We start from the raw sequence: 27,083 nt of genomic DNA, 5'->3' as shown, positions 1-27,083 counted from the left end.
GTGTGTGACATGATTACACACCCTAATTTAATATTTCCGCTTGAAATCGGACAAGGATTACCTGGGGGCAGGGGCCTGAGAGTGGAAGGGGGCACCGAGCTTCTGAAGGGGTCAGGCAACGTCCTGTTTCGTGATCTCAGTGGTGTTACACAGCTGTATTCCGTTTGTGCAAATCCATCCAGCAAGGCACTTAAGGGTACTTTTCTGTACCTATATTGTACACTAAGTCACAAGTAAAAGGTGTCGATAGACAGAGATGTATAAAATTTCAAAAGCTAAATTTCTATCAAACTTGCAAAACCCTTAAAACACTTCTAACAGATCCACCAAACACTCAAACTAAGCCGGTCGCTTAGCTTCAGCCACTCAACTAAGCTGTCAAAAGAGGCAAGGCTGCCTCTTAACCTTCCTCCCGGCCTCCCTGGTCTTCAGGAAAAGAGTATGTTCTGTGAGCTTGAATTTGTGTGAGGGGACGAATTCTTGAAAAGCTGAATGGAAACCACCTCTGCAATCTGAATTATACCTAATTGCTACTTAAAAGGGACCGGGGGCCCTGGCCAGTGTGGCTCCGTCGCTTGGGCGCCGTCCCGTGCACCGAAAGGTTGCTGGTTCAAGTCCAGGTCTGCACGCCTGGGCTGCAGGCTTGATCCCGGGAGGGGGTGTGCAGGAGGCAGCCCATTGATGTTCTCCTCTCACATCCGTGTCTTTCTCTCTCCCCCTCGCTCTCTAAAAATCAATTAAAAAAGCCTTTAACGGGGCCTGGACACTGAAGGACTGTATGGCACAGGAATAATCACTTCCACTTGATCGGCCAGTGCTGCCCCCACCGTCCCGTTGCCTGGCTGCAGGCAGAGGGGACCGGGCCACCAGCTCAGCGAGCTCCCTCCTCATGTGGCCACTCTGCTCCTGCTCTCCCCTGGGGCTGAAGCCTCACCCTCTCATCAGATCACCTCTCCTACTCTGCTGAAATGATCAGCACCATGTCACATGAGGTCCCCCATCACCCGCACTTCAGCCCACCTCTGCCCCAGCTCCCTATCAGTCCTTCATCCCCAAGGCCAGGGGCGCCTCTCCCCTCCGCCACCCACACCCCTTCCTCTCGGAGTATCCCGACTCCCAAACTGGGCGGCAAGGGGTGCGGGCTTCCTGACCTTCCCTCTCCAGCATCATCATCTCTCCCCTTCTCTCCCTGTAACAGTCTCTCCTCGACCCTGTGGCTGCCCAGCCCGGTTTCCCTTCCCCTTCCCTCTCCTTCCCGGGCCTTTCCTGGGATGCGCAGGTGGCATCCCTCTGCGGCTCCTTGGGGACAGGGACTGGGACGGGTCTGCACTCACAGGCTGGCCCCAGGGACTGTCTATGGCCATCTCTGCAGTTCGGAGAACAGCTCCCAGGTGAACCACCTCGCTGGCTTAACCGACAAACCCACTTGTTCGACGGCAGCACCCACTTTCTCCTCAAAAATAACTGACTTCAAATAACTACAAATCTTAAGAAAGCGCCCAAAACTTAACAAGTCACTAGGATCATTCAGGAACCCTCTGAGTTAGCAAAGGGCCAACTTGGCAAACACTCCTGCGCCGCAATGGGAAGCCCATACATCACGATGAGCCAATTACGAGAGGAAAGAGCCCGACGCAGACGTCTGCACAACAGCCGGGGCTTCAGAAGTGCTTCCCGAATCGATGTGGGAGTTACCTTGATAAATATTGCAGAAGGCAACCGCTTTGTTTTCATCAAACCGTCTGGCTCGAAGGCATAACTAATGTGTATTAAAAGAACGGCGTCTGGAATCAGATGAGCTGGACTGGAGTGTCCACAAACGCTGGGGTAATCAGCCCTGTCCCCGGTGCTTCTGTCTATGAAACAATGACAAGAATACACGCCCCTCGGCGAGTATTAGTCATTAGGTAAATGAGATAATGCACGGGAAGGGCTAACCTTGGCTGCCCGTGAGAAGCACCTGGGGCGCTGTGGCAACGACCGATGCCAGGCTTCCACTCCTAGAGCTTCACTCATCTGGGTAGAGCTGGAATTTTAAAACCTTCCCGGTGATTCTAATGTGCACAAGGTCAAGAGCCACTGAACTCACACGTGGCAAGCTTTCAAAAAATGCCAACTATTAGTGTAATGATTAATAATATGGCCTAGAAAAGTTAAGAATTCAGGGTTCTAGGTCTAAACAAGATTAGGCACGTAAAAGGCATCAGGCTAAGGCAAGGGAGTATTTTAATAATCAGGACGCTTACGTGGTAAACAGATGTGAAGGCAAGTAAAAACAAACATGCTTTCTTGCCCTGCCCTTCTCAGCAAGTAAAATCTGTAAATGAGTTCCCAGGAATAAATGAAGTGATGTTCGTGAAGGTCACTCACAGCTACGCAAGGGGAACTTATAAATTGTTGATGGGAATTTCCAGGGCCTGAAGCTCTAACCAGCTGCTCTAATAATCACCTAATGGGCTACTTTTGCAAAATATTTATACTCTAGTCTAAAAATGTATTTTTTACCCGTGGAAATTTGCACCTCGCATTAGAGGCACTAACTCTTGCTTTTATCACTTGTCACTCTGTGATAATCTTGAGATGTTTGGAGCCTAAGGAAATGTTCTAGGAGGTTCCATGAGTTGAGGTCTTTAAAATAAGGGTCGCCCTTCCTACATGAAACACTGCCCCCCATCAAAAAAAAAACAACAACAAACAAGCTGAAAAATCTACAGTGAAAAACAACAATATGAAAGAAACATGAATGAAATAAAACGAGGAAAGCCACCTTAGGAAAGAACATAGTGCTAAATTCAAAAGGAAAAGCAGCAGGATTCAGTCCCAAGACAAAAATCAACGGGAATTTAATGTGGAATTTTCACAATATGAAAATTTAAGGCCATTTCCTATAACATTTATAAACTTTCTTATCTACCTTCCACATAACACAAATATGCACACAATGGAACAAAATAAACTGGGCAAGCACTGATTTCACACCTATTGTGATTCATCCATCCAAACGCTGTCTTTTTTTCACATCCTAAGGCATCTGAAATTAGCATGCACTTACAACCAAGGGTGTGCCACGGGAAGGGGCAGCTTTTGTGTTTTTTCTTTCTCAGAGGTACAGAAAATAATTGGTCCATCACACTGTCAGCGGCACCCTAGCTTCAATGAAGCAGTGTATTAGTAATCAGCAGTAATGTACAATGTGCGATGCTTTACGCCGCCAAGGAGCTAACACTCCAAGTAGGGAGACAGGATGTGTGCATAAAAACTTAGATTAACAAGAATAAAAATGAGCTCTAATCAGGGCCAATGAATGTCGGGGAAAATGCTGAAAGGATATGAAGCAGAGAGCGGGCATTCATGCAATTTAATTCAATCACAGCAGCCATGGAGTGCTCAAGCCACGGTGCCAGAGAGGCTAATGGTGCCACAAAGAGGGACAGGGAAGGCCCCACACGGTACAACCACGACTCAGACTGTCACCACACACATGGCCCTCCTCTGAAGTACCCTCAGGCAGCTCTGCCATCTCTCCATTCAAACACTGACGAACTCCTACTGTATGCCAGAGACGGCACCAGATTCCTGGGATCTGGCCACACTGTCCCTGACTCACAGGTGCTCACAGTCTGGTAGTAAAAACAATTAAAAATAAGTCACTGTAAGCCTGGCTGGCATGGTTCAGTGGTTGAGCACCAACATATGAACCAGGAGGTCACTGGCTCGATTCCCGGTCAGGGCACAGGCCCAGGTTGAAGGCTCCATCCCCAGTCGGGGGCGTGCAGGAGGCAGCCGATCAATGACTCTCTCATCATTGATGTTTCTCTTTCTCTCCCTCTCCTTTCCTCTCTCTAAAATCAATAAAAACATTTTTTTCTCTCTATTAATCCTCACCTGAGGATATTTTTTTCCATTGCTTTTCAGAAAAAGTGGGAGAGAAGAAGAGAGGGAGAGACAGACAGACAGACACTGATTGGTTGCCTCCTGTATGCGCCCCGCACGTACCCAGGGATCGAGCCTGCAACCGAGGTACGTGCCCTTGGCCAGAATCAAACCTGAGACCTCAGTCCGCAGGCTGACGCTCTGGCCACTGAGCCAAACCAGCCAGGGCAAAACATATTTTAAACAAACAAACAAACAACATTATAGCATGGAAAATATCTACAAGAAAATGTAAACTGCATGCTGCAAAATTATATAGACAGTATAGCCCCATTTTATAAAAAAGGCAAGTCTTGACTTTTCGGTAACTGAATCCACATTCAGTTATGTGCATATGAAGGTACATTTTTAAAAGATCAGGAAGACGCTTATCAAATTGTTTACAAAACAGTCATTGTTAGACGGTAGAAATAAAGACGTTTGTTTTCTTCTAACTGTATTTCCATATTTTCCAAAATCTCAACAAATGAGTATTATTTATCATCAGAGACAAACAAACCTTTCCTACCCCAACAGAGAGGAAATCAACATGCAAGGGACTCGGACATCGATAGTACTGAGTTTAAAATGACAGCTAAGTTAGCAAGATGCACATTTGAGGTTCAACCCATGGAGGCGACTGATGAAGGCCTTCGAGAAAGAAGAGAGGATATAAAAAGCAGTTCTCAGTCACAATTCAGGTAAGGGGCTGTGAAAGATAAAGGGAAGCCCAGCTTTATAAATCCCTTATGAGCCCAGGGTGTTGAACTCAGCAAGTCATTACACATTCTGGTGCATTCAGTCGTTCATACAATCATCCATTCATTTATAGCATCGGTCCTTCCTTCAACCGCCCATTTGACTATTCAACAAAGGTTTATTGAAGGCCACACATGGTGCTAGGTGGTGAGGATACAAACTGGAATAACACACCCTCCCTACCCTCGAGAAGCCTTCGATCTAATTAGAAACAATTACAGCACTGAGGGGTCAGGGCTACAAGAGGGATGCATGTGAACGAATGACAAATAAACCATTCTGGGGTTTCTGGAAGGCTTCCTGGAGGAGATGATGTCTGGGCTGAGACTTCTGAGGGAGGATGGGAACCAGGCAAATGAGAAGAGCATTCCAAGAAGAAGGAACAACATAGGAACCTAATGTGCACAGCATGTGCAAAGGCACAGAGGCATAAAAGAAGTCGGCATGGTTCCCTTTATGGGAGACGACCGTATGGCCAGGGCGGTGTGGTGGCAGGGCAGGCAGGAAAGGGGGACAGGGCTGTTCCCCTAATACAGCGAGTATGAGTATTAGATCAAGGAAAACGAGGGCTGAACGAACCAGGGACACTGCCACCGTGGCATCTGTGGCATCACACTGTCATTCTGATCAAATGAACTTAGTGCACACACAAGGAACAGAGCCGAGAGGCCCATGGAGAAGAACACAAGCAGAAGCCCAAAGCCAAATTACAAGCCTTGGCAACCACCCTGTTAAAGCACGTACCTCTGGATCCGTGTCCCACATCACTTGCTGTCCCCTCCTCTCTACTGGCCCTCCACTCCCTCTCCTTCGCAGCCTTCCCGCCTCTGCTCATTTTCTCTCCAGGCACCACGCGCTTTGCTGTGAACATGGGCTCGTGAGTCTAAATTGGTGTGCGCACTTCCATGCGAATATCAATATATTCGCTACAAGTACACGCTATTGCCTGTATACTTGTACACGCGATGCTTCTGGATGTACTCGTGTGTCCGCATATTTTGTATTTGTCTGTGAAAATGTCTGTTACTACACATTACTGTCTTTCCTCACCTTTGCATGGGCGTCTTCCTCTAGATACATGTGCATGTTTATCTACGATTATGTGTGCACGTGTGTGTGTCTACAGGTGAAAAGCCGTGTTGTGCATAGTGGACATGTGACTCGCACGCAGGCCAGAGGAGTGGTCTGGGTTTCAGCCTGCCCAACACCCGCTCCCCCGGTCTTGCTTTGGGGAACGTTCCCTCCACCTCCATCGCGATACATGACCCAGGTGTGTGCCACCCAAGATGCCCATTCTCTCCTGGCCATGGAGCGGGCACCCACCCCAAGCCCCAGGCTCTCTCCCCAGAATTTGAATCTTGACAGAAAACTGGCTGAAATTCATCCTGCTGGTTACACCCCGAAGGAAGAGGCTTCGACCCCTACAGGCTGGATCCTGAAGGTGCAGGTCCTGGGACCCCTTGTCAGGGCCACAGAGGTCAAAAATGACATATGAGTGAGTATTTATATTACTTCCCAGCTGTGCAGTTCTATGACTCAGGGCCTATTTTACAATCTGTCACATACTTCCCATAATGACGGCTTTGCCTGGGGTTGTCTTTAAAACTGTCTCCCCCCCCCCCCCCCCCCCCCCCCGGTTCAGTTTATTGCTGCTCCACGATCCCACATCAGCTGCTCTTCCTCTCCCCGTCCAGAGAGGGCCAGCTTCTGCCGAGCATCCCCCAACTAACGTGGATCGCAAACGCTCCTGGGTCGCTCAGCAACGATGCAATACAATCTAAACAGTCATATGGCTCAGGACCTGCTCCTGTCCAGGTAAGCGTACAAGTTACACTATTCAAGAAATACAGATCTGTTTTTGCACTATGGCCAAAAGCACTAATGCAAAATTTTTTAAACAATCTTATTGTATATTAATTCTTTCCCTCTTGGCAGTTAACCAACCATCAAAACTAAAAGGTGCCCGGCTGGGCATGGCTAAGCGGTTAAGCCTCGACCTAGGATGCAGGAGGTCACGGCTGGATTCCCAGTCAGGGCACATGCCCGGGATGTGGGCTCAATCCCCGGTCAGGGGAGTGCAGGAGGCAGCCGATCAATGACAAGTCTCTCATCATTGATGTTTCTCTCTCTCTCTCTCCCTTTCCCTTCCTCTCTCTGAAATCAATAAAGATACATATATATTTTTAATTCTTTTAACTAAAAGACTACCACAAATCATCTACTGGTTCAAGGCTCTGTGTTAGGCACTGTGGAGTAAATAGGTAACTAACAGGCTGCCCACCGTGGGAAAGGGAGTGGGGGTTTACCGTGGGGAGGCCCAACTGCACAGGGCAAAGGGTCTTTACATTTATTTCCCATGAAAAGCCTGAAATTAGGACCCAGATTTTACAAACAGAGAAAATGTAATCACTGTCAGATCATTTGTGACCCTGATGTTGGTTATCAATTATTTTAGCATGAAATATGTCTTGAAAGTTTGGTTACAAAATAAGATTTATTTAAGATGGGAGAGGTTTTGGGGCTGGGTAAAGGAGGTGAAGGAATTAAGAGGTACAAATTGGTAGTTACAGAACAGTCCCGGGGATGTAAAATGTAGCATAGGGAATAGAGTCAATAATATTGTAATAACTGTGTATGGTGCCAGGTGGGTACTAGACTTACCGGGAGAATCATTTTAAAGGTTATAAAAAATGTCTAACCACTACGCTGTACACCTGGAACTAACATAATATTGAATGTCAAATGTAATGGAAAAAATTAAAAAGCATATTTAAAGTTAAATTAGAGACATAACTTTTCTTGATCAGAGCATCTATTAAGAAATCTCTTTATAGCCCTGGCCGGTTTGGCTCAGTGGTTAGAGAGTCGGCCTACAGACTGAAAGGTCTCAGGTTCAATTCCGGCCAAGGGCACGTACCTCAGTTACAGGCTCGATCCCCAGACCTAGTTGGGGCGCATGCAGGAGGCAACCTATCAATGTGTCTCTCTCACATTGATGTTTCTCTCTCTCTCTCTTTCCCCCCTCCCCCCTTTCCACTCTCTCTGAAAAGCAACAGAAAAATATCCTCAGAATTTAAAAAAAAGAAAAGAAAAAAAAAGAAATCTCTTCATAAGTATGTAAATTTTACTGTCAAAGAGTTAAAACTTGCCCGGCCGGTGTGGCTCAGCAGTTGAGCATCGACCTATAATCCAGGAGATTGAGGTTCGATGCCGGGTCAGGGCAGATGCCCAGGTTGTGGGCTCGATTCCCAGTGGGGGGCATGCAGGTGGCAGCAGATCAATGACTCTCTCATCATTAATGTTTCTATCTCTCTCTCTTTCCCTTTCTCTCTCTGAAATCAATAAAGATATATATATTTAAAAAAAAAAAAAAAAGAGTTGTAAGTTAGTAAATTCCTAAGAGCTGAACTGATGGGTCAAAGGGTATGGGGCCAACCTCACGTGTGATGATCACAGAACAAATGTTTAGGGAGCTGTGCCTGTGGATCAGATATGGCCCTTCTTTAAACACCTGTAACAACTTTCAACTCCAAATGTCATGGCCATGTCATATCGGGTCAGATCTCAACCCGAGGACAAGATAGAGGAGGCTGCTGGCCCCTTGACATGGATGAGATCTGGTCTGGTCAAAGGCTTCAGCTGACACCACAGACGCTAATCCAAGATAGGACGAATCAAAGCAGGAATTCGAGTGATGTCTCAACTTCAACTGGCCAAAGGTTCACTGGGCCGCTGGGGTCCAGGAGAAACAGAATTCAGCCCCTGGAGCTCTGTGGCTTAAGCGACAGTGCAAATGTTGTGCAGAAGATACACACTAAAATGTTTCCGACCCCAGCAAAAGGCTGAATGTCTCAGAAAGCCCAGCCTGGAGCCCAAGCTGCATGGCAGGCCGTCGCAGGAGTGCATCTGGAGGCTTCTGTCTTGAATGTGCTTTTCCCAAGAAAAGCTTTCTAAGGTGCTCTGTGTAGGACGAGAAAGACATGTGGTGATGCCTTCTGGAGTTTCCAAAGAGATCAACTATGAGGAAGATACCCCTCTATGACTCAGTCTCCAAGGACATGAGTGATAAGAGTGCTGGGAAACTGCACACCCCACCCAATATTGGTGATTAAAGGGATGGATGAGACAAAATGCAGTCTCCCCCTCAGCGCCCTCATAACCTCTCCCTGTGCGGTTCTGTGGACAAGCGGGACCCTTGCAGGCCACCAGCACCGCCTGAGGAGCAGGAGCCATCTGCCCCTCACTTTGATATGGGTGACAGTCATTGCCCACACCCTTTATTCCATCAAAAAGAGTAGAGTCTCCTCTGGGAGCACAGTGGGTAGATAAAATCCCATTCAAAGTGGTCCTGGGGCAGTCTCAAGACTTGACGTTTGGCAATTGAAGGGTTCCTTGAATAGGCTCCCAATTAAAGGTCAAAAATCATTTGTAGGGTCAATGCAGGGGAATGCCTGGCACTCGTTTCAAACCTAGGGTGGAAATGCTGCTTTTTGAGAGCTACTGGGGAAATCCTGTGGGACTGAGGCAATCACAGCAGCTGGAGAGGAAACAGATCTTTAAACATTCTACTAGACTTTGAACATGGGCTGAAACAGCCACTTTGGGATCAGCCCCATGATATATCTTCTCCACCTGACAAACCCTGCTGCAGAAACCCCCACAGGTCCATGGGAGGATGCTGCACATGAATGGTCCTCACCTCCGTGGGCCCTGGACCACTCAACAATCCCTTTCTGCTATGATCCACAGATACTACAATTATAAGCCACTTTTTTTTCACAGAGCCCAACCTGCCCGGCCCCACAGGACCCACACTTAAGTAATAACCATACCACCATCGATAAGAAAAAAAAAGAGATTGGACATTAACTTCTTCAACAGCATCATCCTCCCACCCCTCGCCTGCACCCACCCACACCTGCAGCCGTCACTCCATTCCCACTGTCTCAGTGGAAGAGGCACCATTCTTCCTGTGCAAGGGCGCCTGGAGTTTGGACCCCCCGCCCCACTTACTAGCTGTGTGACCTAAGGAAAATTACTTCATCTCCTGTACATGTTTCCTCCTCTGTAAAATGGAGTTAATAATTGTACCTGACAGGGTTGTTGTCAGGATTAAATAAGTTAATATAATTCATACATGTCGAGTGCCTAGAAGAAGGCCTGGCATATGGTAAGTGCACATTAAATGTTACTAATTAGTTATTACAATACCTGCTGTTATCACTTACTCCCGCCTCCTCTGAGACCTGGCTTTGGTAACTGTACCTTTTTCTCCATATCTTCAATCATTTTGTGCTTGTGGTAGGTCATCTCCAAAGATGACCCCCATCAATTCCTAAGCGTACACTACCTCACTCACCAATGAGGCAGCTCCTCTTCCCTCCCGCCCCCTGAAGCTGGGCAGGACTTGTGACTTCCTCTGGCCAACAGAATGCAGCAGGGACAACATTCTGGTTGCTCTTTTGGAGAACTTTTGAGTCTAGGATCTTAAGAAAGCTGGAAGCTTCTGCTTCACCCCTCTTGGAAGCCTGCTGCCAACTATGAAGTCTATTCCTCTGAGGCCACTGTGCTTTGAGGGAGGAGGAGGGAGAGTATGTGGAAGAGCATCAAGATACTAGACACATGCGGGAAACCCTCTTGGACCTTCCAGGCCAGTCCTCATGCCAACCAAACGCAGCCAAGTGAGTGACCTCAGTCGAGGCTACGTTGAGCAGAAGAATCTCCCATCTGAACCCTGTCCAAATTCCTAAACCACAGAATTGCAAGAAATAATATATCATTATTGTTCTAAGCAACTTAATTTTGGGCTGATTTGTTACACAGCAATAGCTAACTGAAACAGTGCTCCTCTTCAACACTAGAAGGCTCCATCCTGCATCCTATCTGAAAGCAAAATCTCCCACACAGTTCTTCACTCCTACATCCACCACGTTACTGCCTTGTTTGTATCACCAATGCAGTCCTTATTATAGCACTTGGCACCCTGTGGGACAGTTATTCACGCATAGGACTCTCTCTCCTACTGGAGGAAGCTCCCTGAGGGCCATGACTGACTGTCGTATTTATCTCAGTGTCCCAAAATCTAGCCTGGCACTCAGCACATGGCAGTCAAAGCTCACAAAATGCTAGCTGAATAATGCATGCATGCGTGAACGCATGGGACCTCCACACAACAGGCAGGCATTCTGGTGCTGGAAAGCCCAAGACAAGGAAAAAACACAGGATCCAGGTAAGCAAAAGTTCCAGAACCAGACAAAATCCAAAAGGTGCAGGAAGGAGAAAAAGAGATCAGCACGGTGAGTCAGAAGTCACAGCTGCAATCCACTGAGATCTGGCGCCTGTTTCTGCAGCACAACTAGCTGATCTTGACCCATAAAATAGACCTTCCACAGGGCACGTTGCTTTCCACTCATCGGCGCTGAACCCGGAATTGGAAGAGGGAGACAGGGAACTTGTCAATGAGTAAAAGCAATATGGACCGTGATTAAAAAAACAGAACAGCCTGGCCGGGCGTGGCTCAGCGGTTGAGCATCGACCTGGGATCCAGGAGATCGCAGTTCAATTCCTGGTCAGGGCTCATGCCAGGGTTGCGGGCTCGATCCCCAGTGGGGGGTGTGAGGGAGGCAGCCGATCAATGACTCTCTCATCATTGATGTTTCTCTCTCTCCCTCTTCTTCTCCCTCCCTCTCTCTGAAGTCAATAAAGATATATTAAAATATATATATATATAGAACAGTTTCAGGTCTAAAATTTTTGGAAATTATTTACAAGGTTAAACTTTACCACCAGATCCAGGCAAAAACTCAAGGCGTTAATACAATGTGTTTTATGAAGAGTGAAAAGGCTCGAGGGGCATATAAAACAATGGAAGTAGGACACACCAGTTGGGTTTTGAACAAGGTCTTTATTTTAAGGCATCAACTTCCTCCCACCAAAATTTCAAAGTTAATGAGAAATTGATTTTAAACCAGTGGAATACACCAATTTATTAACAAAAGGGATGAATTACAGCCACACACTCTGCCGTCGGAAACAAACCACAGGGAAATGATATGGTCAAAACAAAATACGAATATAATCGAAACCACAGGGATATGATCCAGGACATGATCAGAGAGGAAACGCAGTAAGAAAATTTGGTATAAAGAAAAATATTACCCTCTGTGCTGGAGGATATGGAATATGGGTCCATAAGATGAATTTCTAACTCCCTGAAATTTTTTATTTTTAAAATTTTAATTATTCATCTGCTGAAATAAAACAAAATGGCACCACCGCACAATACTTCAGCTTTCAGGAGCCTGCCTCTTTCATTTCTCTTACCCAGTATTCAGTGAGCACCTTCTATGTGCTGGGCCCTGTGTGCACCATCACAGCCAGGACTTCTGTCCACAGGATCCCCCCGAGCAACCGAGAAAAGCCTGTGAGCAGGCACTCCAATGGTAGAGATCATAGTCAGTCATTCTTTAATTTTTGTTGAATTTATTGGGGTGACATTGGTTAATAAAATTATTTATGTTTCAGGTATACAATTCTACAAACATCATCTTTTTTCTATATTTTAGAGAGGGAGAGGAAAGGGGAGAGAGAGAAACATCGATTTGTGGCTCCACTTATTTCTGCATTCACTGGTTGCTTCTTGTATGTGCCCTGACCGGGATCGAGTCCACAATCGTGGCATATCGGGATGGTGCTCTAACCAACTGAGCTACCCAGCCGGGGCTACAGTCATTCTTTTTTTAAAATACATGTTTATCGATTTGAGAGAGACGAAGGGAGAAGGAGAGAGAGAGAGAGAGAAACATCAACAATGAGACAGTCATTGATCGGCTGCCTCCTGCACGCCCCCGACTGGGGATCGAGCCCGCAACCTGGGCATGTGCCCTGACTGGGAATCGAACCTCGATCTTCTGGATCCTAGGTCTATGCTCAACTGCTGAGCCACACCAGCCCGGCTATAGAGCCATTCTTAAATATGGACCCAGAGCGAAGGAAACCCTGGCTGGGAGATGCACATCCCCAACCCCTAGGGTTATAAGGACTCCTACTAGTTATGTGACCTCTCTAACCTTTATCTTCCTCATCTGTAAAATGGGGGTAATAACAATGCCTACGTAGTGGAGTTCTTGTCTAGATTAAACAAGATACACTGTGCCTAGCATGGTGTTTGGCACATGGCTAGCACTGTGTAATTGTTGGATAATTATTCCCAGGTCAGCCCTGAGATTTCTAGAGAAAACCAGAGAAAGGAGTGCAAAGGGGATCCTGATGCCAATTAGCAATCAAAGAAATGCAACTTTAAAGGAGGTATTTTTTAACCTATGAGTCTGGGAAAGATAACAATGATTAGTAACAGCCTGTATTACAGAGGGGGGAAGCACGCGGCACTGATTCATTGCTAGAGAGAATGTCAATAGCTTCAAACTTTCTAGAGAGCAACTTGGCAATACATATCAAAACTGAACACATGAATACCGCCTAGTCCAGCAGTTCTATTTCTGGGAACGGATCCTGAGGAGATAATTAGAAAGGTGTGTAAAGAGAGATGTACAAAGGTCCTCAGAGCAGTGTTTTCACCACAGCAGAAGTTGGAAGGAATATAATTCTCCATCGGCAGGGAACTGGTTCCATAACGCCTGGCACACCCACAGCGTGGAGTAAAGCCGTGGAGTGGGGCCATCTCGCCAGTGATGCAGAGATTCTAGGAGAGAGTGTGAAGTGAAAAAGGCAAGCCAGCCAACACGCGGCGTATGAGACCAGTACTTTGCGTGTGCATGTGTGTGTGTGTGTGTGTGCGCGCGTGTGCTTATGTGAGTAGGAAAATAAAGTCTGAAAAGAGAAACACTGAAATGGCAGTGTTTCTCTCTAGTGGTGGGATTTTTCACTTTCCACCTTACATCTTTTTGTACCATCTGAATTCATTTCATGTGCAATAAATTTTCTATTTCAAGCCTCGTCACATCACTCCTCTGCTCTAAGCCCTCAACTGCTCCCCACCTTACCCACCCCCAGCACCCACTTCCCCTCACACTGGCCCCCTCCCCCTCCCCCAGCACCAGGCACCCTGCTGCTTCTACACTGGCTACTCCACCTGCTGGGAACACTGTCCTCCAAAACCCTGCATGGTTTGTCCCTGTATCTCCTTCAGATTTTAGATGAAAAGTCACGGTTAGTTAAACTATGTCCCCCCAAAATCCCTACGTTAAAGTCCTAAGCCCCAGTACGCCAGAATGGGACCTTATTTGGAAACAGGAGCACTGCAGATGCAAGCAGTTTAGATGAGGTCATACTGGAGGAGGGTGGACCCTACTCAGTAACTCTCCTATAACAAAGAGAAATCTGGACGCAGTCACGCATACGGGGAGAATGCCACGTGAAGAGGGCAGCTATGGGGCCACAAGCCAAGGACTGCCAGAAGCCAGGGGAGAGGCCTGGAGTACAGCCTCCCCTGGCACCTGCGGAGGGCGCATGGCCCCTCGACCTCTATCTGGAACTGCTAGCCTCCAGAACCATGCGACAGGAAACTTCTCTTATTTAAGCCATTCGGTCTGTGGCACTGTTATGGCAGCCCCCGCAACTAATACAGTCACCTTGTCCATGAGGCCTCCCACGCCACCCTGATGAAAACTTCAGCTCCTCACTGCCAAGCCCTTCGTCTGCGCCAGTTTCATGGTAAGTCATCACCCAGAAACGCCCATGTAATTAACTCTGTCCCTGACGCATCCCGAGGGACCAGCACAGGGCCTGCACAGAGCAGGCATTCAAGAAAGATCCGCTGGACGAATGAACACCACGGGCCAAAACAGATGAATTCTGCCCTGGTGGAGGGACGCAGAGAAGGGGCAGACAGATACAAGATGTGACTGGCGCCATGGGGGAAAATAAAGCAGCGTCAGGAGCAAGGAATTACGGAGGAGGCTGTTTTTAAAAAAAACATGGGTAGGAAGGCCTCTCTGACTGGGAGATGTGAGCAGAGACCTGAAGGAAGGGACGCAGTAAACCATGTAGATAATATCTGAGATAAGAATGTTCTTGGCTGAGGGAACAGTAAGTACAAATTATTGCAATGAACACATATCACTTTTATAATCAGGAAAAAGGCAGTAAAGTTATTGTAATCTTGAAAATGCACTAAAAACATTTCAAAGCCGAATTTCAAGGGCTAGGAAGAATTTGATTTTCTAAATTGCTGAGACTGTATTCAGGCCCAGGTTGAAAACTCCAACCTCTTCCAAGAATCCCCTTCCCCAGCCCTGGCCCCCATCCCATCCTCCATCAAATGACTCGCCAGGGAAAAACACCCACGAATGCAAGGTTGGGGAGGGGGCAGGAGGGAGGTCAGGCAAGAGGTGAGGCAGTCCTGAGGCACAAAAGCCTGGACATCCTTCGTGGTGCCACGGAGCAAAGTGATTCTGTCCCAGACACCAGACACTGACTTGCTCCCCTCAACCCGCCACCACTCCCCCCACCCAGCCAGATCTGCCCTGTGCTATTGCCTTTCCGTCCCAGCCTGTCACCTGCCTCAGCCCGCCTGTTCCCAACCTGTCTTCCGTGTGCTCCAGCCCTGTCCCCAGACCACTGTGGTCCCGGCTCTGACCAATGCTCACTCCTGCTAACCGACCAGCTGGATCCCACTCAGCCTCAGTTTGGTTTTGTTTTTCTAATAATTGTGGGGTTTTTTTTAAAAAAAACCACATAGCATCAATTTACCCTATTAACCATTTCTAAGTTTACAGCTAAATAGTGTTAAGTATTTTCACACTTTTGTACAACCAACTCTCCTCATTTTGCATAACTGAAACTCTGTACCCCATTAAACACTCACCCCCCGTTCCTGCCACCCCCTGCCCCTGGCAACCACCACTCTACTTCTGTCTCCATGATTCTGACGACTCTAGGCCCCTCATATAAGTGGAATCGTACAGTGCGTGTCTTTTTGTGACAGGCTTATCTCACTCAGCATAATGCCAAGGCCCATCCGTATTGGAGCACATGTCAGAATGCCCCTCTTTCCTAAGAAGAGATCAGGATTCCACTGTATGGATGTACCACCTTTTATTCATCCGTATCAATCGATGGACACTTGGGCTGCTTCCAGCGCCACCTCAGTGCTGACACCTGTTTGCTTCAACTATCTCCAGATGCTTTCGAAATCCCCGGCAGTCACCCACCCTGACTCCTGCCGAGACCAGTGCAGGAAAACCCAGGACTGGACAGAGGCTTCCAAAGGCACTCAGGCTGCCCATCCAGCCAGACACCAGCTCGGCTCTGAACCTGCTGCTGCTGCTCCGTTTTCCCAATCACCTTGAAATAGGGGTGGAATTTTTCTCCCCACCAATTAGGTAACAATCAAAAATCTTTGAAAGGCACCCAGCCTCAATGAGACACTGCCTACTTGGCCAGAGCTCCTCAACCCTTAGTGTGCCTGCAAATCACCGGGAGATGCTCTTAAAGGGAAGATTCCGGGCGGGACCTGAGTGTCTGCCTTTGTAACAAGCTCTGGGGTGTTGTTGACACCGCTGGTCCTCAGGCCACACCTGTCTCCTGGGCTTTGCCCAAGTGGCCCTAGAAGCTGGCTTCAGCAGATGGTTTGTTTGGTATGTTGGAGGCTTCCGCCTTTGAGAGCTTCCCAGCAGTACTTACCCGGTGTTTCAGAGCAGCCCTGCAGGCTGTCTGGCTCCACAGTGAACCCAGCACCCAAAACAGCAGCGATGGGGGGTCCTGCCACAGGCCCCAACAGGAGACCAGGGAACAAAGAAAGGAGGAGTTTCCAAGTGACTCCACAGGGCTCTGAACTGCCTGCCAAACACCAGGAGGAGCCCTCAAAGTCCCTGACCTCCCGCCTAGACACCGTCACCTGGGCAGGGACCCAGGACCACTGTCACCTGCTCATTGCCCGCCAAGGCTCGGGCCACTCAGGGCTGCTGGAAAGGCGAGCAGAGAGCAACGGTCAGAACTTCCAACTTCAGCCAGGCCTCTTCTCAGTCTCCCAGGAAACCAGCTGTACTTTCTCCCACTCCCAGCTCCACCTCGCACTTGCCCCCCTCTCTAAAGATGGTCTCATCCACCACTCTCCACGAAGTCACTCGCTCCTCAAAGCCCGTCTCCAGATCCAGCCTCCTACATCTTTTTTCCTGCTCTTCTCTAAAAGGAATCGCTGGTCCCATCCCCTCCAAATCCCAGACACTTCACCCCTGCCCTCACTGCCTCCCTCTCCAGCAACATCTGTCTCCTCCAACCCCACCCTTACTGGCTCACTCCCCTCCACCTCCTCCCCTGCACAGGTGGCCCTCCCTACCACCCTCTAACTCACGTCTTACGTCACTGCCAGAGCACACACAGCATCTCCCAAGGCGGACGCTGGCCCCCTGGCAGCTGCTGCAATGTCCCCGTAAAGCACACCCAGGGGTTGAAAAGTGATGTCTGTCTCTGCTGCTGGCCCTCAATCCGAGGAGGGCAAAACTCAGTCTTCAAATCACATCACTTTCCCTCTCTCACTGGTCCCTTTCAGCACCAACATTTTGCTTTTGTTTTTGTTACTGTTGTTTTTTTAAAGATTTTTTAATTGATATCTGAGAGAGAGAGGAAGGGAAAGAGAGAGAAAAACATCGATGTGAGAGCAAAACATCCATCGGCTGCCTCTTACATGCCCCCTAATGGGGCTCGAGCCTGCAACCCGGGCAGGGGCCCTGACCGGGAATTGAACTGAATTGAACCAGAGGCCGTTCAGTGCATGGAACGAGGCCCAACCAACTGAGCCACGCTGCCCAGAGCAAGCACCAACGTCCTGAATGGTCTGCGCCCAAAGTGGGCATTTTCTCACAAGCCCCTACACTCAGATCCCCATTCCCAGTCACCCCGTAAACCTAGAACCTGAGGACTCAGACTTGGAGCACCATGAAACCATGGGCAGCCGGCACAGACGTTTAAAGAAGCTGGAAGTGCAGAGCGGACGTTTCTGCGAAGGAAGCTCCAGCTGAAGGTGGAGGGTGGGGCGGGTGGAGCCAGAGGCGTGGAGGCCGCGTCGGTAACCCGGAGGAGATGTGGGGCTTGACTGATGGGGCAGTGGGGTGGCAGAGAAAAGGGGCAGAATACAGAGGTTTTTCCTCCCGTCAGGAGTCGTCGTTGGGTCGCTTCCCTTCGTTCCCTGAGGACTTGGTGTCCCACTCACAGTCCTTTCTACCTCGCTCTTGGCAAATCCAACATCCACAGATCACTCACCCAAAGGCCTTCATCCACATAACCGAGCCCAAGCGCAGAGGGGATCCCTTCCGAAACCTTAAATGCCAACACCGCCAGTCCCTCCAGCCCCCGCCCCACCTCTCTGCTCCTCCACTGCTTCGGGTCCCACCTCATCCAGCCTGAGGCCACCGAGCAGCATCCAGACCCCAGCTCCCCTAGCCTGTCACCACACCTGCCCTGGGACTCCCAGCCCTGACTCAGCCAGTCGCCTGCCCTTCCCTGGCCACATCTGGAATGTCAGACGCTGCTGGACGAAATCACATCACGGGGGCACTGGCATCACTACAAATCCCCCCCAACGCCTTAGACTTCACTCCAAACCTCCCACCAGCCCCTCCAATTCCTTCTCCCAATACTCTCTCTCCCCACCCCTGCTTGTCGCTTGTCGTCAGCCTGCCTGCCCACATGAACGTCCTCACTGGGGGTGAATTATCCCTCGGTTACCTCTTCTCCTCCTCAAATTTTCAACCACTCCTTCTTTACCAGTTCTTCCTGGAAGCCTATAACATGGTCAGGTCTCTAACCTGTTTCTAAAAGCTCCACCAACCCCAGGCCACCTTCAGGTTACAGGGGTAATAAACCTCACAGGCATGAGAATCACCTGAGGAGCGTACTGAACGTTTCAGGACTACAAAACCTCCAGCACCCCCTAACTCAGTAGGTCTAGCTTGGCCATGAGTCCAGGTTTTTAATAAGAACCTCAGGGGATTCTGACCGAGTGGCCCTCACACCATCCTCTGAGGAAGTTTCCTGCAGCAGGATTGGACACGATGTGACAACTACCTATATAAAAGCTCTCCCCTCCCTTGGTTGTCAGGACAGTTTCCTCTGTGGGCTCCCTTCTCCTCCCCTGTCCTGAACATTAGTCTCCTGGGCGTCTGTCCTTGGCCTCTTTCTCTTGCAATTACATGCTCTTTCTCAGTAGGGTGGCCTAGGTCTGTAACTTCAACTACCATCAAATGTATCCGCTTAACACACTTTTTTAGAAGTCCTAGATGAGGGGGGAGGGAGGGAGGGAGGGAGGGAGGGAGGGAAGGAGGGAGGGACTGATGATACTCAACGCAGTACACAACAGGTGGGCATTCGAAATGACCAGCCATGTGAAATGACCAACCCAAGGCATGCTGTTCTACAGCAAAGTCCTGAGGTTCCCGCTAGCTGGGCATTAACCCTTCAGTTGCTGGACCTTGGGAAGGTTGATAGGGAAGTGGTCCTAAGAGAAGAATCCTGAGGCAGGTCATGAAGACCCAAGGAATTTAGGGGAATGAGGGATGCTCGGTACAGCAGCTTTCCAACCGATCATGCTGCCTGGGCATGTGAAGGAATGTCGATCCCAAAGGCAGGTGTATCTCAAGGTCTCTGAAGATCTGGATGGGCTCCAGCGTAGTCTGGGCTGACTCAGGCCCTGGCGAGCCAACACCACTTACTCCCAGAAGGTTGGAACGGGAGTCATTACCGCTTAGCCCAGTGCTTCTCAAACTTTAAGTGTGTGTGCGCGATCACCCAAGGGCCTTGTGAAATGCAGCCTCTGACTCTGAAGGTCCGGGGTGGGGCCTGAGACTCTGCATTTCTAACAAGATCCCAGATGGCAAGGATGCTGCAGGTCTGTGGACCACACTTTCAGGAGCAAGGCTAGATTTTCACCAATGAGGAAAAGCAATGCGCAGAGCTGTGTGCCATAGCACTAGCATACCTAGAGCATTACCGAGCAAGATGTGGGGGAGAGACAAAGAGAAAGATTAAGTAGATTAAGAGCAAAGTAGCCCAGCCCGCGTGGCTCAGCAGTTGAGCGTCGACCTAGGATCCAGGAGATTGCGGTTCAATTCCCGGTCAGGGCACATGCCCGAGTTGCGAGCTCGATCCCCAGCATGGGGCGTGCAGGAGGCAGCCGATCAATGACTCTCTCATCATTGATGTTTCTGTCTCTCTCTCCCCTTCTCCCTTCCTCTCTCTGAAATCAATAAAGGTATATTTTTTAAAAAGGGGGGGCATGCAAGAGAGAACAAAGTAGGTGTGCTGGGGGTGGGGATGCAAGAGGGAGAGTAGATGGTTTATTCCCTGGACCAGAACATCTACAGAACAGTGGGATGGCAGCACCCACGAGCATTCAATGGACACAGGACACTTACTATCTATAGCAAGCACATTCCAAGGCAGCCAACACATGGGCTGGAGGTGTAAGAGCTGAAAGAGAACTCGGCGATCGTCACAGCAACCCCATCTCACACTGATGAAGAAACCCAGGACAAGGTAACTTGTCCACAGCCACAAAGCCACTTATCAGCAGAAAAGAGCACCCGCAGGTTCGCCCGCTCGCCGTCCAACGTGCTTCCCAACAGATCACGCAGCCTGAGCGTGTGAAGGAGAAATCCTGTCTCTGCCGCAGATGAAAAGTGGGTGGTCACAACTTGGCAACAAATTAGATCAGTTAGAACAGCATCTTCCTATCTGAGAAAATCAACCCAGTGTGAGTATAATTACAGTAATTAGCTGCCTCCAGCACCCGGGGCCCTGAGAGAAAAACCTGTGGCTCCCAGGTCCCAGGCGACTTTTAACAACACCCTGCCTGGGCTCTGTTTTCAGGATTAAGGGAGGTATTTCCTGACAAAGACTGCAACAGCTGTTCCCAAGGGAACGGGAGTGAGAATTTAAAATGAAGCCCTCCATGTCCTTTGACTCCCAAACCAAAGAAAACTAAGCCAACAAGATATAACAAGAAAAAAAAACCTGTTTCAATGTCATGATCTTAAATCAACTGTTCTAACGGTAGAAAAAAAACTGCAAGATATTAAGTGCCATACCCCCAAAATGCTATGAATTCAGTTACTGGATTTATAATATCTGGATCAGTGGTTCCAAAATGCCTTAAAATCAGCTGTGAACTTGTTAAAAAGGAAGATGCCCAGGCACCCCCACCAAAAATTCTAACGTGGGTCAAGGGTGAGTCCCAGAGATCTAAATTCTTACCAAGCAACTCCCCCATCCCCAAGTTGTTGACGCGGAAGATAGAGGTATGACACTTTTGAGACATTTATCTTAGTTCTTGTTTATAGGATACTAAACCACTCAAAAAGTATAACAAATATTCACCTCGAAATGGCTAATAAATAGCACATCGAGTAAGATTAAAATTTAAACTGCCATAAGTATAAATGCAATGAAAAAAATACAAAAAGAAAAACAGCCTGGCCGGCGTGGCTCAGCGGTTGACCATCAACCTAGGACCCAGGAGATCAAGGTTTGATTCCCGGTCAGGGCACATGCCCGGGTTGCGGGCTCGATCCCCAGCAAGGAGTGTGCAGGAGGCAGCCGATCAATGACTCTCATCATTGGTGTTTCTCTCTCTCTCCCCCTTCCTCTCTCTGAAATCAATAAAAATATACATTTTTTAAAAAGGCATTCATTCAAAAAGAAAAACAAAACGGCTAATTTTGCTAATCAAAATAATCAAAAACTTCTAAATTTCAAAATTACATAAAAATTTTTTTAAACTCCATTGGGCCCGGCTGGGCGTGGCTCAGCGGTTGAGCGTCGACCTAGGATCCAGGCGATCGGGGTTCGATTCCCAGTCAGGGCACATGCCCGGGTTGCAGGCTCCATCCCCAGTCAGGGGCGTGCAGGAGGCAGCCGATCAATGACTCTCTCATCATTGATGTTTCTATCTCTCTCTCCCTCTCCTTTCCTCTCTCTGAAATCAATAAAGATATATTTTAAAAAAAAAACTCCATTGGAAGGGGAAAGTGCTAACACATAGAAAAAAATGGTTGCCATCCATATATACAGAAAGATTTAAATATATATGCCACAACAGATACATGAGCAAAAACACAGAAAATTCATGGACTACAAATACAAAATAAACACAAAATATTCAACTCAAAAGTAATACAAAATTAAAGCAATGTATTACAAATTTATTTAACACGGGATTTTAAAAATAATATTCAATATTAGTGAGGACGACGTGAATCAGGCCACTGCTAGGCTTTATCCAGCGTTACAGCCTCATTAAAAAGTTGATTCATTCAACAACCACTTACTGAGCACCTATTAGGTACCCACCACACTGACCAAAACATGCAGAGATCCAGCCTGGTGGGCCTTAGATTTAAGTTACACCCTAATTTCCCTTCTAGAAATGTAGACTTTAAAAAAACAAAAAACTGACACACAAAGAAATATAGACAAAGCCTTACCTATACAGCTATTCATCATAGCATTGTTTATAACAGCCAAAAAAGCCAAGAATAATAAAGGGATAATTAAGTGATTATTAGGATGGAAAATTGTGTTTTCAAAACAATTACTGAATAGGGAAATGCTTAAGTTAATTATTGAGTGGAAAAAGGTAAATACAATTGGGCATATGATTCCGTTTTCCCTTTTTTTTCAGTGTTAACAAAGAAAAGACAAAACTATTGACAGTGTTATCTGTGGATTGTGGAAGCATGAGTAGCTGTTTTCTATACTTTCTAATAATTTCCAAATTCTTTACAAAGTTATCAGTTTCATAATAACTATTATTTTGAGAAAGACTTATAACTGAATACGATGAAGGAATGGGCACGATTCTTTCTTTTTATGCTGTGGGCGTAGGATCTCCTAAAAGCACAACATTCAAAAGCAAGTCCAAAGTATTACAAATTGTTTCCACAACAGTGAACAGTCAAGACCAAACTCACAAATGTTTACACAAACAAAAAAGGGCACATTCAAAATGCTGAATGAAATGGAAATAGACAAGAAATTGAAGAAACATAGAAATTTAAATAAAGACTGAACTAAGGGGACCAACTGGAAGGGGGACTCCATCTGACAGAAGTTAACAAGGAAAGAGAAACCTCCTGAAAGAGGACGGAGTTTGCAGCCAGCCACAGAAGGAGCTGGTGTCTAACCTAGGAAATCCAAAACGGGATTAAGGCAGAACATTTTCTGACTAATACCACTTACTCTTCAGAAAGAGAACCACCATGTCAGAGTTCAGCAAAGCCTCCCCCGTCCCCACTCTGATGGTGAAAATACAACACTCGGGACTCGGGGCCAGAGGGTCCTAGTGGCACAGAGAGGAGGCCAGGGCTAAACCACTGAAATGCAATCTCTTCTCAGCCACCACTCACCATGCGTCAGGAAGCCACCCTTCACCCATGCCACTCCTCACGGCCTTCAAGAAGTGGGCCACCTCTGGCAGGTCTTCCCTGGAGCACCTTCGCTCACTGCCTGTCTCGCCCATGAACAGTCCATGCAGGGGTCTGTGCTTGCTTGTGCAGGGCTTCGTGCTTCAATCGGGTCCTTGAGGACAGCTGCTTCCTAGCCTAGTGCCCAGCCTAGAAGCAGCTGCGCAAAGCCGAGGAGCCCGGGGCACAAATTAGCAGAAGGGTGAAGTCTCTGCTTCCGTGAGGCCGGCTCGAGAGTGCTCATACAGCTCATTTCATGTCTCCAGGCTGAATGCAGCCATGCCTCGGAGATGCTGCGGCCTCGCTCGGCTCCAGACCACCATAATAAAGCGAGTCATAATCTTTTTGCTGGTGGAGGGTGTTGCCTTCAATTTGTACCCAAAAAAAGAAAAGGCAACACCTGTGAAGGGCAATAAAGCGGTGCGCCATAAAACAGGGATCCGCCTGTGTTTGTATCATGGGTTGACAAGAAACAGGAATGGACTTCTAAAGAAGAAAAAGTTTTTAAAAAAAAGAAAAAGTTATGGAGGAACAGAACAAACAGCTCCACTACTGATACCAGATTTATCAAAAGAATTACTTATATCCCTCCACTTCTGCAATATATCCAGATGGCCACATTCGCCCGGGGAAGCTGTTACAGAGGTGAAGCGCATGGAGTTTGGAGTCAAACTAACCTAAAGACCCTGCAGCCTTAGTTTCCTCATCTGTAAAATGGGGACAATGATGCCTAACCCACAAGGAAACTGGATCTTGTGTGTAAAACGTAGCACCCGGGACACAGTAAATGGAAATGATTCGTTTGCCTGTCCCGCAGCTGGTGACTCCATTAGTATCAGGTGGGCTTTCTTTGTTGACTAAAGCCAAGGGCAGTCTTCATGATCATCTCACAGAAAGCCCAGGGGCTCCTGTCCTCTCTGGACACACAGGGCTGGAACATGCAGGGAGCAGAACTGTGACCTGGGGGGCTACGTTAGGCAAAGTTGTTTGCACCCTGGGTGTACTGCCAGCAAGAAGCCCACGGCTCCGGTGTGGCTTTCTGAGGCAGGGTTCCACCCAGCTGTGGGAAATCTTTGTGGAGGCCTCAGGTGTGTACAAGCCTGCGGGTCAGGGCAGCAGCGAGACTGAAAAGTCATGACTCTGCACAAACTAGCCTGTGACCTTGACCAAGTCACTTCTCTACGTCAGTTTCCTCTTTAGTAAAAGTGCTTCCATTCTATGATCCCTGAAGTCTCTTCCCGGGCTTCTACGGGACCATCCCCTACATGGCGCTGGTTATATTTCCAACAGTGAGGTCCAAGGGACACCTTCAAATGTGTTCCGTTTCCTTTCAAAGCCGCTTGGCAGCCTTCTGGCCCTCCTCCCGAGAAGGGAGGATTAGGCTTTCTGTTTTTGCCCCGTGTCCACCCAGCGTGGCTCATTCCACCTTTCCTTTCCTGCCCACAAAGTGGTCAAGTGTGTGTGCACCGGGGGCAACCGCTGGCTTAGGGCCTGTCAGCTCTGAGATGGTTTCCAGACCATCCTGTGTGTATGCTCAGGGTGGACAAATAAACATTTCAGAGAAGCAAAATGAATTAAATCATTTCCTCAACAACAAAACCCGCCCACAGGCTTCTTCATAAATCATGCCTCTTAATTCCATGCTGACGACCCGTCAGTAAACTGCATCTATTATAAAAACAACCCTGACTCCTTTCATGCCCTGACACTTCAGGATCACAATATTTTCACACTCTATTGTACTAATGCCTTTGCAGAAGTAAAAGCAATACAGCTAGCTCCCTGGAAAGACCCGGGGCCAGGGCGCTTTCCAAGAGATGTTCTTTGAATGTTCTTTGTGTCCTGGTGCACTGGGGGGACACCGCCAGCCTCCCTGTATCTGGGGGGCGCAGGGCTACTCAGAGTAACGCAACGCCCGTTCTTAAACCACACACACACCCCGAATGTCCCCCTCCAGCCCGACAATAAAGTGTCCCCAAACATTTGATGTAACACACTGATACAGCCATGCACAAATACAATTCCACTGCCTGCATTTTGCAGAAAACAACAAAAAAAATAATAATAAGGGCACGTTCGGAGATGAAGCCGCCAGACCCGCCTCGGGGTCCGAGGACAGCAGGATAGCTTTGCAGATCGTCATTAGCCAGATTGGCCACAATCCGCTCGCTTTTGATTTTTCTCAGCGCCTTTATCTGCTGGGCCCGAGAAGAATGGAAAAGCATCTCGAGAAAGGAGGGCGAGGGAGCGGCGGAGAATAAAAGAGTATGGGCGGGGAGAGCAGGGTTTTGAAAACGGCGGCGAGGAAGGCAGGCAGGGTCGCGGCGGCGGCCCGCGGGTCCCCGCGGCGCTTACCTGGGGCGCACGAGGCCGGCCGGGCGAGCAGCAGCAGCCAGAGCCCGGGCAGCAGCAGCCGCGGGCGGCGGCCGGCGGAAGGCCCGCGGCCGCTCGGCCCCGGGGCCGGCGCGACCCCGGCGCGGGTCTTCCCGTCCATGGCCGCGCTCGGCGTCGGCGCCGCGCCCCCGGCGGTCCCGGCCGGCGCCCGGCCCGGCCTCGCGGCTCGGCGCGCTCGGACGCGGCGGAGGCGGCCGCTGGGCTGCGGCTGGGACGGGGCGCCGCGCACCGGCGCGGAGGGAGGCCGGCGAGGCGGGGGCGGGCCGGGGGCCGGAACCGCGGACAGGGGCCGCCAGCCGCACGCCGGCCTCGCCGCTCCGCCCCCTTCGGAGCCTCGCGGCCGCTGCCCGGCAACGCGCGGGCCCGGGCGCGGGGAGGCGAGCACCACCTCCCGGCCGGCCGGGCGCCTGCCTGCCTGCGCGCTGGCCCGGCGAAGGCGCGGGGCGCGGGGGCGCCGGGTCCTCCCCCAGGGCCCGCCTCCCGGGAGGGGGCGCGGGGGCGCGGGAGGCCTGGGCCCGGCCGGGAGCCGGCGCCGCCCCGGCCCGCACCCCACGCCGGGTCCCGCCGCCTGGGGGCCCCGCGCGCGCCCCCGGGGAGAGCAGGAGGCCCGCCTGCAGGGCTCCGAGCCGGAAACCTGGCGGCCCGGGCGCGGCGGGCCTCTGCCCGACTGTGTGCGGGGCGGCAGGTGTGAGCCGGGCGCCTGCGCTTGCAGGACAGCCTCGGGGCTGCGAGGGGACAAAGCCGAGGGCAGGTCGCGCCCGCTTCCCAGGAGCCTGGCAGGCAGCAGACGGGGCGAGAGAAGCGCGACGCAGCTCGACCCATCCTCTCCCCTTAGAGGCTCTGCCTCCTGCCCGGGTCGTGGGGACAGGACGCTCCCGGCCCGGGGCGCCCGCACACCCGGCACGTAGTAGGCTTTCAGAAGGCGCCCGCCGACCCGAGTTGAAGTGGAGCTGGAGAGAACCGCGCACGTCCAGGCCCTTTGGGGGAGAGCAGCGCTCTCGGGAGGTGGAGGGGATGTCAGAGGGTTAGCGTCTGGGGCTAGGGATCCCCGGGGAAAGCGAAGAAGGGAGGTAGCGTTTGGCCAAGGACCCGCGTTGGCCCAGGCATCTCACTCTGAAACGCTCGGGGGTTCAAGGTCTTGCAACGTGGAACCGGCAGTTCTGAATCTTCGCGTCCTGTTGCGGTGCACTAGGCGTGGGACGAAAGGCCTGAGTGGGGGGCACTGTCTTACCGCCTGGGATACTGTGGGGGACAGTAACAAAGGTGAATCATCCACAGGGACAAAAGGGTCGGTGTTGTGCTCCTGCCCCGTTCCCCCGGGAGGCCCATCCTTGCAACCCTTCTAGGCAGGAACAGCCCCATCTCAGAAGGCTGAGCGCATTCCTCTGCACACATGCCTGTTAGTTTCCAGGAAGAGGACTGAGAATAAAGGTTGAAGACAGCTTTGGTTCGTGTTCCTAATGTGTATTTTATTATTCCTCCGCATCATAAGCAGTCCCTGTTCCTAGCAACTTGTCCCCCTACCTGAGCTTTGCAGACTTTGCCCCAGCTCATAAACTCCAGGTGAGGACACTGTGGAGACACTGCCCCTGGGATGGGATG

At 49.7% G+C, this 27,083-nt stretch overlaps 1 protein-coding gene across 1 annotated transcript in view; it reads right to left on the bottom strand.

Moving 5' to 3' along the window:
* The window catches only part of KIAA1549 (KIAA1549 ortholog), a 112,003-nt gene extending 86,396 nt beyond the window's left edge, over positions 1 to 25,607 (bottom strand). Inside the window, exon 1 of the mRNA XM_087820993.1 lies at positions 25,443 to 25,607. Within this exon, the coding sequence (XP_087677119.1) occupies positions 25,443 to 25,581 (139 nt within the window). The 5' untranslated portion in view covers positions 25,582 to 25,607. The remainder of the gene's footprint in view (positions 1 to 25,442) is intronic.
* Positions 25,608 to 27,083: the final 1,476 nt, after the last annotated feature.

This window comes from Miniopterus natalensis, chromosome 10 (genome assembly GCF_054644295.1).
Source record: "Miniopterus natalensis isolate mMinNat1 chromosome 10, mMinNat1.hap1, whole genome shotgun sequence".
Taxonomy (NCBI): domain Eukaryota; kingdom Metazoa; phylum Chordata; class Mammalia; order Chiroptera; family Miniopteridae; genus Miniopterus; species Miniopterus natalensis.
This window is presented reverse-complemented; position numbering and strand designations above follow the sequence as displayed.